This window comes from Astyanax mexicanus, chromosome 16 (genome assembly GCF_023375975.1).
Source record: "Astyanax mexicanus isolate ESR-SI-001 chromosome 16, AstMex3_surface, whole genome shotgun sequence".
Lineage (NCBI taxonomy): Eukaryota > Metazoa > Chordata > Actinopteri > Characiformes > Acestrorhamphidae > Astyanax > Astyanax mexicanus.
In genome coordinates, this window is record NC_064423.1 from 31,620,138 (window position 1) to 31,632,673 (window position 12,536).

Consider the following 12,536-nt stretch of genomic DNA (forward strand, 5'->3'; position numbering starts at 1 on the left):
TTGTGTTCCGTGGAATCACTATTCAAAAGAAAAACTAGGTTTTTACAGAAATAACCTTTTAAGATAAGCTCTAAAGGTAGAAGTAGCTGGAGGTGCCAGAGTAAAATGAACATTGTTGTTTCATTCTATAAACTACAGACAACATTTTATCCAAATTCCAAAAAAAATATTGTAATTTAGAGCATTTGTTTGCAGAAAAATGGGAAATGGCTGAAATAACAAAAAAGATGCAGAGATGCAGGGGTAGGAAGTAAGAGTCTCACCTCAGAACTCTTACTGGTGTAACGAGGTGTGCTAATCTATCTGGGGAAACAAACTTCAATCTACCACAGGAAGGGCCAGGACAACAGCCAGGCTTGTCTAAATGTCATATTGTCACTGTAATGCCGAAATCTTGTATCGGTAAAAACAGTAGCTTTGGCACTGACACTATGTTCCGAGGATCACCAGTTTAAATCCCGGTCATGCTGCTTGCCATCAACAGCCGGAGCCCCATTGAGCGCAAGTGGCCATACTCTCTCTGGGTGGGTAGACAGCGCTCTTTCGTTACGTTAATCCCATGGTGATGTCGGTCAGCACAGGCATCTGTAAGCCGATGTATCGGAACCGAGTCACTGCGCTTTCCTCTGACTGTGCTGAGTACTCAGTAATGCTACATCAGAAGCAGTTGGAAAAGAGGCAGTGACTGACTTCACGTGTGTCAGAGGAGGCATGTGCTAGTGTTGACCCTCCTGATGTTGGGGGCATTACTAATGAAAGTGGGAATGTGGCTGAGTGGGTGGGCTAGTCAGCCAAACAAAATTGGGGGAAAAAATGTAATTTAGCTTTTTACAGGTGAACAAAAGAACTTTTCTTGACTTTGAGTGGAAGTAAAAGGTTTATTTTAAGTCATTTTGAGCATTTGTATTGTCCATTCATAGTAAAAATCTGGAAATTATGTACAGAAAAACTCTTAGATTAACATTATGTTGAAAAAGAGAAGTGAAAGATAAATATGGATAAGTTTTGTTTTGCATGACAATAACGGTATAAATAGTGCACTTGGTGTTAGGGAAATGTTAGGGGTCTTTTTGCAGCTGTTGCTCACTCATTTCTGCCGAAACGCGCCTCAAAATGAAAGAGGATGTGTGTAAATTCACCTTTGCACTCACTTCCCCTCTCTTTTCTTGTCTTTCTGTGTGCGTGTGTGGTATGTGATGTGTCTCTGCAGTTTTGGAAGTGCACCAGTTCTCACGGGATGCGGGGGTGGCGGAGGCGTGGCTGCTGGGGCAGGAGCCGTATCTGTCCAGCAGGGAGATGGGTCAGAGTGTGGACGACGTGGAGAAACTGATCAAGAGACACGAGGCTTTCGAGAAGTCAGCCGCTACCTGGGAGGAGCGCTTCTCTGCACTGGAGAGGCTGACCACGGTGAGACACGGAGAAAGTGGCTGTCTGGGGCCTCATCCACATCCGTATCTGTGTTCTGAGAGCACGTTGCACCACAAAAACACAGATGAAGAACCTTTTTAAAAATCTCTCCATCCAAATACCAAAGAAAACCAGACCAGAAGGTGGCAGTAACGTGTTTTTTATATAATAAAAAAATAAAGAAATTAAATAACATTATTAGAATTATGAACTTTACATCTAAAAAGCAAGTATTATTTTATATAGTGTAATTTCACAGCTCTAGTCTGCCCCTATGAGCTGCTTATCAAGTTCAAATTAAAGTTTAAATTCCAGCAAGGGCTCAGAGCTCCAAAAAAATCAAGTCTCCCAGTCTGGAGATCATGCGATGGGGACGTTCTTACCTGCAGATGAGAAGGAGGCTCAGACTAAACATCTTACATAAAATTAAATCAATTTCAAGTGCAGCTCCTTTACTAATGTTTAAGTCAGAAGACCTTTTGACTAAACTATATTTTTATGTAGAGGACAACACTGCAGTTTGTTTGATTTTAAGCCTAAAATTCTATGTTTTTAAAAACATGGAACTGACAAACTATTAGAAACTGCAAATAGGGCCTAAAAACTAGGTGTGAGAACCCTTAGGAAAGATTTTTAACAGAAAACAGAAGTGAGAAACAGGGAAATGACCATTGCTGAACTCACCCCTAGTAGCTACTTCACTTGTGTGACAAGAGGATTTAAAGTAGCACTTTTAGGAAAGGAAACAACTGAAATTATAGGAAAATCCTTTTGAATTAGATGTTTTCCTCTATAAATCTGTAAATCATAAATCAGCACCATTAAGCCCTAATATTCTCAGAACTGTTACATTTTAAAATGTGTTATTGACTAATAACATGAACACAATACTGACTCTGGGGCTCCAGAAGCTCCTAGCCATTGATGAGTTTAACAATTGGTGTAATTTAAGCCTTAAATTAAGCCTAATTTAAATGCCCCTCTGGGTACACTGTTTGACTACATACAATATACAAAATAATGCTAAAACGTTTTTACATATATTAGTAATATTAAAATATAAAATTACAATTATACTACAATTATTTTGATGTGCAATTAAACAATACATCTTATTATAGTATCATTTTTTTATTATTATTATAGTGTAATATAGAATGTTTCACTTTTTATTGCTTTAAAAAATGGAATCATATAAAATAAATCGGTCAGTATAATTACAAATACATAATAAAAATTGATGTCTGTTGAAAAAGGTCCGTCTCTTTGAAGGGGTAGAAATGTTTGCAGTCAGTATTTTTACATTATATATTTTATGAAAATGTATATTATAATTTGATATTATGCCAAAATTACAGTAGTTACAGATATCCACATGGTAAATATTTTTATATGCTATGTACTGATGTATTATAATGGCAGAAAGTGTCTAGATGTAGTTTAACAGTGCTATATTGCTATTTCCAACAGCTAAAACAGTTATTTCAGTTTAAAGAGACAGAACTGGGTGTCATTTGCTTTTTTTTGTCGGTGACTCTGATCGGCTGACCTTTCCTTCCTCTTTGTTCAGATGGAGTTATTGGAAGTGAGAAGACAGCAAGAGGAAGAGGAAAGAAGGAGAAAACCCCCCACGCCCGAGCCAGAAGAGATCCAGGAACAGAGGTGAGAACTCCAGCACTAGAGCAGAACTAAACTAAACACACAGCCTGCCTGACCTTCTAAAACACTTCCTTCCACATAAGAAACGTAATATTTACTAGAATCTAGCTGGTTTTTGAGGTATATTTATATAAAGATGCATTTTTTCCTGTATTAGATCATTGTTTTAATTTCATACATTTTCCCTACAGAGACGGAGAGCAGATTGCTCAGAACGGACTGCCATCAGACCAGGATTCCCCTCGGGTAAGTTCCAGATCCTGCACCTCAAACATAAACCACCACATCTCACAAAAGATGCCCATACTTTAACTACTGACTTCAGTCAATGTAATGTTAAAATTGTAGGACCTATTATAAGACTATTAATAAATCTGTAGATACATTTATAAAGGCTAATTCCAGCAAATGCCCATTGCCATAAATGCTACAATAGTTCATATAAACGTAATTGTAACTCTGGAAGTGTTATAATTGGCATTTGTTACAGTATAAGCCTAATAAAAGTTTGTCATTTAACTTCATGAAAGTTTGTGACAACAGTGTCAACATATGCAGTACAGCTTATAGTAACAGTAATAGTAATAGTACAGCAATAACAGGTCAGATTGATAAATCTTGTTTTGCCATGTTTGCATTTTTTTTTACATTATTTGACTATGTGAATCTGGCAGAATGTGAATATTTATATTTTGTTTAATTTCATAATGAATTGACTAATAGAAATGCTTTAAAATGACTTGGAACAAAAAATGTATTACAGTTTCCATTTAAAAATTAAGCTTATGACTTTATTCTGTTGTAACGAACCCAATTTAATTTAAACTTAAGAAATTCCTACAACTGATCAACATGTCTAGGGTTTGAGAATTCAACAGCATACCATAAATCAAAGACCACACAGACCAGGCACAGGTTTGTTTCAGTAAATATGTATTAGGAACATGACAAAGCACATATAAGTAAAAAGACGATCACAGAATGGCTTCAATGTGAGCTTAATGCTAAAAAAAAAAAAAAAAAAATCTTATTCCAGCCCCAGCTACCTTAACTGAAACCAGAAAAAAAAGGAAAGAAAAGACAGAGTAATAACCTACCTTCCTGCAAAGTAAACAGGAGAAAAGAGGTTAAAATAAACAGAAGTTTAGAATAGAGTGCTAGACTGCTGGAAACTGTCTGCTAGCCAATGTCTCAGGATCATATAAAGACTGATCACAACATCAGGGAAGCTAAGTAAGAAAAATCCATCAACTAAAGAAATCAAAAGCTCAGTCTGTCGTGGGCGGCATGGTGACCAGGAACAGCACAGGCCCCCGGCTTTGTGACCTTTTGGAAATACCTGCACTGTTTTTACACTGTGTTTTCTCTGTGTAAATCAGGACGGAGTGGATGGAGAGATAGTGAACGGCGTGCCTGAGCGCAGCTCCAAAGAGCCCAGCCCCATCCCGTCCCCGACCTCAGGCAGACGCACCAAGGGCAGCCAGTCGTCAACCCTGCCGGCCAAGGGCCAGGATTCCCCCTCCGCCCAGCTGGAGGGCCTCCTGCACCGCAAGCATGAGTGGGAGGGCCACAACAAGAAGGCCTCTAACAGGTACTCCACCATACTGTATATAGCTACATAAATCAATCAATCGATCAATCAACCTTTATTTTAACTCGGGAGAATCTTAAGAGTGACCCTCATTTACAGTGCAGCTGAGCATTTACAGTATAAAAGGGATTAAAAACGTTTGATAAGAAATGTAATATATATACAGCAGTTTCTGAATCAGTTTCTCTGATTTTGCTATTTATATGTATATGATTGAGTAAAATGAACATTGTTGTTTTATTCTATAAAAAATATTGTCATTTAGAGCATTTATTTGCAGAAAATGAGAAATGGCTGAAATAACACAAAAAATGCAGAGATTTCAGACCTCAAATAATGCAAAGAAAACAGGTTCATAATTATAAAGTTTTGAGAGTTCAGAAATCAATATTTGGTGGAATAACCCTGCTTTTTAATCACAGTTTTCATGCATCTTGGCATGTTCTCCTCCACCAGTCTTACACACTAATTTTGGATAACTCTATGACACTTCTGGTGCAAAAATTCAAGCAGTTCAGCTTGGTTTGATGGCTTGTATTTTTCTGTGAAAAATCACAGAAACTCATAATTTTAAGCGGTCTCTTCTTTTTTTTCCAGAGCTGTATATAGTTATACTATATAATAGTATAAGTAAATGATAAGAGTGATGAGAAATGGTCAAATTAATAATAATGAACTAAGATCATAATAATCAAAATAATAAATGAATAAATAAATGAATAAAAATAAATAAATAAAAAGTAAGAAGAGTAGTAGATTAAATAATAAGAGAAAGGATAAACTCAGTTAAAACAGTCACAGGTTTTCTGAAGGTGATTAGAAACTAAAAGTGTAAAATGGTTCAGTGATCATTCTGTACAGTTTAATATAATACTACTCCACCCTTACTGTATGACTATGATGTCAGATACTTATATATAATTGTTGTTATATATAAATGTTTGATAAAACAAGCCATAAAAATATATTCCATAAAAAACTGCCCATGTCTGACCATGTTCTTTTTTGTGTTCTGTCCTGCAGGTCCTGGCATAATGTGTACTGCGTCATCAACAACCAGGAGATGGGCTTCTACAAAGACAATAAGAACGCTGGGCAGGGAATCCCGTATCACAACGAAATCCCCGTCAGTCTAAAGGACGCCGTGTGCGAGGTCGCCGTCGACTACAAGAAGAAGAAGCACGTTTTCAAACTGAGGTGAGAAGATGGTCATAATCTGAATTCTATGCTGATCCTTAAACCATTTTTTGTGCATTAACTTGATTTCTTCTTCATTTTTAACAGAGTGACAGATGGAAATGAATATCTCTTCCAAGCCAAAGATGATGTAAGTCCTTTATTTTTAAACTTCTGAATGCCTATTTGAAGAGGTAGCATGCAGTTTGAAACATTTTCCAGACAAAAATGACTAAGCAGCGCCCTCATGTGTCCAACAAAGAACCATCATTGAGCCACACCTTGCCATCACCTTACTGCAGTGTTTCTCAATACCGGTCAATCAGCCGACCATTAGTTTCAGTTAGAAAGACACATTGAACAACTTTAAAAATGTAGTTTGATCAGATTGAAATAAATGGTAGTGAGCTTGGTAGTCTCTGTGGATATATCAAATATAAATTTCGATTTTGACGAATTTTGATTATAATTTTTTTATTTTTGATTATACCATACTCTCTTATGTTTAAAGTATTTATTTGTTTAGTTTTTTGTTATTTTTTATTATGCCAAATAACAAAAAACTAAACAAATAAATACTTTAAACATAAGAGAGTATGGTATAATCAAAAATAAAAAAAATTATAATGCTGTACCATTATTAACAGTACTTATGACAGAATTTCTCAATTAATTATTAACTGCCACTAGTTAATACATTATTAATAATTACATTTTTTAAACTAATGTTTCAATTTTTTTGTTTACAACAAGTATTGTCAATTATTAGTTTAATAATTAGTATCAATAATTAGTTTAAACATTATTGAACTATTTATTAATATGTATTACTGTCATAAGGACTATTAATTGATGTAACATTGTTGTAAAATGTTAGCAATAATTATAATAAAAGGAAAAGCACTCATAATCAAAAAACATAAAGTATAATTGGACCTAGTGCACTCCTGCCCTGCATATTTAGTGCTTTCCCTTCTCCCAGCACACCTGATTCAACTAATCAGCTCATTAACAAGTGCTTTCAAAGTTACACTGGTTTATCAAAGCAGGGAAACACCAAAATTAGCAGGGCAGAACTGAGAAGCCAGTACTGCCTTACTGCCTGATGGAGGATAATAACTGATTAAAATATATTACCATGTAAATGCTGTGAAATGGATTAGTGCTGCACAATTGATGTCTGCATTATGTTGAGGTCGGCTGTATGACAGTTCAGTCATGGTCTGTATAGCAGATTAATATGACTCACTGGAATATGGAATAAAACATGGAGTCGTGGTGTGTTGTGGAGGTGGTGGGTGTTTGATAATGATTCATTCAGGTGGCAGGAAGAAACAAACTGATGACAGTGGTAAATATTGCCTTAAGCATTGTATCTTAAGCATTGTCAATCAGCCCTGTTGAGAAGAGCATAGAGAACCTTTTGTTTAAGTTTAGTTGGTTTAGTTTTATGTTGTACAGGTGTAAGATCAATATAATCAAGCTACACAACCAGTATGACCACACAAATTACCTAGTTGGTGGAGCATCATGACTGAGCTGGTTGACCAACATGACCAAGTAGACCACAACAATTGTTGAACGGCATGAACAAGCTGGTCAAATATCATGACTATGCTGGTCGACCAGAGGGAACAAAAGGCCACCATGGTTGTAATTGGTTGTAATAAGTTGTAATTGTGCAGTGGTGGACCATTAACCATGTTCTCAGTGTCTTCCTTTGTGTCTTCTGAGTGTGTTCACTGCTGTGTTAAAGAACGGAGGGTAAATTTCCATCTGTTCCCAGTACAAGTATGGTACCAAAGTCAAGTTTGGGCAAACTGGTTGTTTGTGTAGCTGTCTAAGGTGTTTTCAATCCAATGATTGACTTTCTACCTTGTTGTTAAAGATGTTTTTCTTTAGAACATCAACCTGCCAGGGAGAGCAGATTAATATAAGCCATCTGGCTGAATCTAACACATTTACATTATGAAATAATGATGTCGATTAATGTGTATTGTCCCTGTTATTTAAATAAATAAATCAAATCAAATCCCAGTCACATTCCGACTGAAGGTTATCCTTAGCATTGCCACGTGAATCTAAACAAGCAGAATCATAACTCAACACTGTAGTGTTCGATTCCTGATTCCTGTGGTCGGTTTCTGCAGGAGGAGATGAACACGTGGATCCAGGCCATTCAAAACGCGACCACCGGCTCCTCAGCCTCCGACAAGTCAGAAATCACCCCCAGCAACCAGAGCACTCCCGTCTCCAGCCGCGCCCAGACGCTCCCGGCAACCGTCACCCTGACCACCGAGTCCAGCCCGGGCAAGCGGGAGAAAGACAAGGAGAAAGACAAAGAGAAACGCTTCAGTCTCTTCAGCAAGAAGAAGCAGTAGAGGCCTGTTCCCTATTCCCATAGCCTAACGGAAACATTCCCCTCCCTCGCTTCCCCCACCCTTCCCCTACATCTGTTCATCATTTCTTCTTTCTTTTCTCTTCCTTCTTTGCTTTTCTGTTTTCTCATTCGTGTCTGTCCACCTTGAGTGATATTCCAGCATGCAAGCTCAAGAACCAGTACACCACACTCTGTGCCTAAAGTCCCTCTGATCGGGTTCCAAAGTCGCATTAAAGGAAAAGAACAGAAACGATTATGTTAAAAAATTAAGTTTAAAAATAACAAAAAAAAAAAAAGATATCATATTTTTAGCTAGGGTGTGTTGTATGTCAGGGAGCTCCACCTTCAAGTCTTCAAGTCGAGTTTGGAAAATTCCAGAGGACCAGATGTGTTTTTTAAGCTATTCTGTTTTTATTGTCATTGAATTTGAAAATCTACGATTATTATTATTACTATTATTATTATTATTATTATTATTAATTATTAAATATCACTCTTTTTTGTAACTGTGTGTCGTTTGAAGGGTGTGGATATTTAAAACACTTTCCTCAATTTTGTGAGGCTGTCTTGGAGAGGCGCCCGGCGTCCTCTCTTTGCTGTCCGGGTGGAGCAGAAGACAGTGAGTGACGCTTCGATAAAAGAAAAAAATGAAAAAACAAAAAGAAAACTGCCTGTGGACGAAACTCGAATTCCAGAATTTCAGAATTCTAGACGAACAAAAATTCCATTAATCTTCGCAGTAATTCCATTCGCTTTAGTTAGTCGCAGTTGACCGCTTGGACAAATTGACCTTTTTGGGAATCACTCGCTCGCTGTAGAAATCCGTGTTAAATATGAAGGTAGATTAACAATATTTGGGGCCATGCTTGTCTCGTGTCCTTCAGTTAAAGCTGAAGTGGGTCTTAAACCAGATTCTGATTCTTGACCTGTAAGAATGTTGCTATATACAGTACAAAAGAACTAGAAATCCGTTCCTTTTTTTCCTTTATTTTTTATTTTTTACGTTTTCCTTCTTTTCTGGGTTTTTTTTTTTGTTTTTTGTTATTTCTCCTAAGTTGCATCATAATATATGTTTCAAATAATTCTAGTACAGAGTATTGAAAAAAGCTAGATGTATTATAAACACTCTATAGCATCAATGTTAAGTGGAAAGTGGAACTCAAAGCATTTACTGGAAAAAGGTAAAGTTACTCAAAAAAGAAAAAAAATACGGTTGCTTGCTTGTTGGCTATAGCACTACGCATTCTAATTCTTTTTCTTTTTTGCTACATTATCCCGCTCTTTGATACATAGTGTGCATTTCTCTGTCACTGTATGTATTGTAATGAAAAAAAAATGAAGAAGAAATTCATCTACTGCACAATCAAAAACTACATAATAGGAATGAAATCCTTTTGCGAGGTCAGGGCTGTGGGGGGCGTATAGTAAACCCCCACGTCTGACTCAGATGTATGAAACTGCACCTGTAGACCTTACCCCTCTCTGTTAAATATGTGCGATGTCATTAAAATGCTTTTAAACATTACTGCTGTCTGATCACTCTGTTTCTGTGTTTACACTGTTTAAACAGATCTGGGCTGATACACTCACTAGACACTTCGTTAGAAACACCTACTTTATTAATCACTAATTGAATAGGTTAATGCCAGGACTACACGCACATTAACACCAAGTATCTTGTCCCATGATTTTTGCCATGTCACATGGAAGATAAAGAGTGCGGCACTGACATGTGAATAAGCTAGTGTGGCCATACCTGTCAAGTCTCCCGTTTTGGCCGGGAAACTACCGTATTTTACTCTTCTTTCCCGCCGTCCTCCCGTATTAGTATTTTCCCGTAAATTTCCCGTATTCTATTAAAATAAAAATATATATATTATTGAGGAGACAGGGCACTGACCGCTCTGTGTCTCTTAACCAATCGTGGAGCCGATTCAAGGAGAAAGTCCCGCCTTTCAGGAGAAACAGCCAATCAGCTTGCAAAGGAGGGTCAGTGTGGGGAAGCCCCCCCCCGTCGCTGTGAGTTCAGGCAGCTAGTTGGAGCTGCTGATGTTAAAACATATCTGGATATTCAGCGATTTTTCTAAAAGAAAGGTAACGGTAGGCTAATCATGTAAACTGTGATGAGATTTTTCTGATAGCTGCTTAAAAATACTCGTCTCCAAAATAAAACACACAGATTAAACCTTTTAAAATAAAAATTTACAGCTTGTGACTCAGTTCAAGCAGAAATGTGGAGAGGACCGAAATTAACTGAACTAATCAGGGGTGGAGTGATCAAAAGGAAGAAGTATTAATTAAAAATTATTGTGCAGGCCCCTTAGGACTAATTTTTACTGATGAAACATATCTGGTCCATGGCCTTTTAGTAAAAGCTCATGATACTATTTTTAGGTCACCAACAGTAATTTTGCAGAATTTGTGCACCCTTTGTTCAATTTTAAATCCGTTAAATAAATAAAAAATATATCATATAAAAGAGTGCATTTATTACAAAAAAGACATGAAATCTTATTTTTCTTTAAATATATAGAAAAGGGTTTTTAATTTGGCTGTATTAAAAGAATGACATATGTAGGAATGCCCAAAACATTTCAGATTCTTATAATCTAATTGTAGTGTGTAAGTGGTTCACTTGTGGTTATTTTAGATTTTTTGTAAACCTGTCTTAAAATGTAAGGGATACTGAACCTTCGTTGGGCTGGTGGGACGGCTTTAAGCGTACAGAGGAAAATATCCCTTATTTTTAAATCTAAAACTTGACAGGTATGAGTGTGGCCTCCTGCTTTCTGGTCACCATAATTACTTCACTCATTGAGCCGTCCACTGAGGGTGGTAATGCCTCCTATGATGTATTCCCAGTGTGTATTAAGTATATTAAATGCCTAAACAATCTCCAATAATTCACATTGCCTTGCCATGAGCATGATGGCCAGTTTTCAACCTCACTCATAACGTATACAGGCATGGGGCCAATCCCGAACTGGGATTTTTATTTCATGTTAGGTGTTAGAAATAATGGAATATGAAATGTATACTGTGTGCTACGGTATATGATAAGGTATGGGTGTATATGCTGAGTCAGGTGTAGAAGTTAAGAGTGTGCTGTGTGCTGTCTCTCTCACTCTAAGGTAACACCATCTGGAAGCACCATATGCCTGGGATTAGGTTGTGAGGAAGACCCAACAGGCCCTTATCTTCCTATTTAAGCACGCACACCTCCAGTTCACCACACCTGTACAGCAAACACTATAGTGTCCAAATGTTTGTGCACACCTATTCTAATTCTTAAAAGTACCCATTTAGAAACTTAAAACAAATGAAAACACAGCTTCTCTAGTCCTTGTAAATAAGTATTGCCAAAAGAATAGGACCTTCTGGTGCAGATTAACATAAACTATTGGCACTAGCATTGAGCACTGGAGCAGTGGAACTGTGTTCTTTGAAATGGTGGGGGTGTTTCATGTTTCTGTTTAATATTTGGTGGTTTATCTGCTCAACAAGCGTGATCAACCTGACCAAGCTAAACAGACACTAGAGGGCACAACCGAGTCAGTACAAAATGAAAGGGTTCATATAGAGTAATTGAGTGAAGATTAATCAGATGTCTGATCATTTTTATACTGAAAACATATCTAAGGTTCTCAACACAGAACAATGTTAAATGTTTCAGTACCAAAGATTTTTAAAGCTTTTAAATTCCAGATATAAACCTATTACACAATGTCTGGCTGTATCAGCTGCATCAGCTCACAAACCAATCAAATGCACAGTAGCAGTAATCTCTCTTATGCAATTAGCTTTTCTTAGATTTGAGAAAAATACTTCAATGTACTTCAAAATTAAAGCAATATCTCGAACAATTATTTTATTACTATGTTTTATTTAAGCCTTTAGCTATTTATCTTCATTCATCCCCCAATCATTGAGGATTCCAGCATTTTGCATTCATTTTCTGATCAAACAATGGGTCTAAGCAAGGAGTCAGTAAACTGTGCTTTTTTTTTTTGGAAAAACAGTAGAAATATATTCCCACAGAAAAATGCACTGGAGCTATCGATGAGGATAAATTCTTAATAGTTTGATAGTGGCATATTGTTCCACTGGCAGAGACTCCTATCCACCCTCCACCCTAAACTCAGAAAAGAGAATAGTGATCTGGTGGTGGAACAATATCTTTATATTTTATATATTTAAAGGAACAATGAATGATAATCAAAATGTATATTGAAATATTACCTAACATTAGAGCATCATTTAATCATTGCACCGTTAATATTTTTAGTCTATTTTATTGTTTTTATTTTGCCAGCATAATAAAAT

At 36.7% G+C, this 12,536-nt stretch overlaps 1 protein-coding gene across 2 annotated transcripts in view; it reads left to right on the forward strand.

Annotated features, from left to right (window-relative positions):
• The window catches only part of sptbn1 (spectrin, beta, non-erythrocytic 1), a 125,476-nt gene extending 115,738 nt beyond the window's left edge, over nt 1-9,738 (forward strand). For both annotated transcript variants that reach the window (XM_007231774.4, XM_007231775.4), the window contains 7 exons: nt 1,211-1,407; nt 2,978-3,069; nt 3,258-3,312; nt 4,446-4,657; nt 5,681-5,854; nt 5,942-5,984; nt 7,984-9,738. In XM_007231774.4, the coding sequence (XP_007231836.3) occupies nt 1,211-1,407; nt 2,978-3,069; nt 3,258-3,312; nt 4,446-4,657; nt 5,681-5,854; nt 5,942-5,984; nt 7,984-8,214 (1,004 nt within the window). In that variant the 3' untranslated portion in view covers nt 8,215-9,738. The remainder of the gene's footprint in view (nt 1-1,210; nt 1,408-2,977; nt 3,070-3,257; nt 3,313-4,445; nt 4,658-5,680; nt 5,855-5,941; nt 5,985-7,983) is intronic.
• Nucleotides 9,739-12,536: the final 2,798 nt, after the last annotated feature.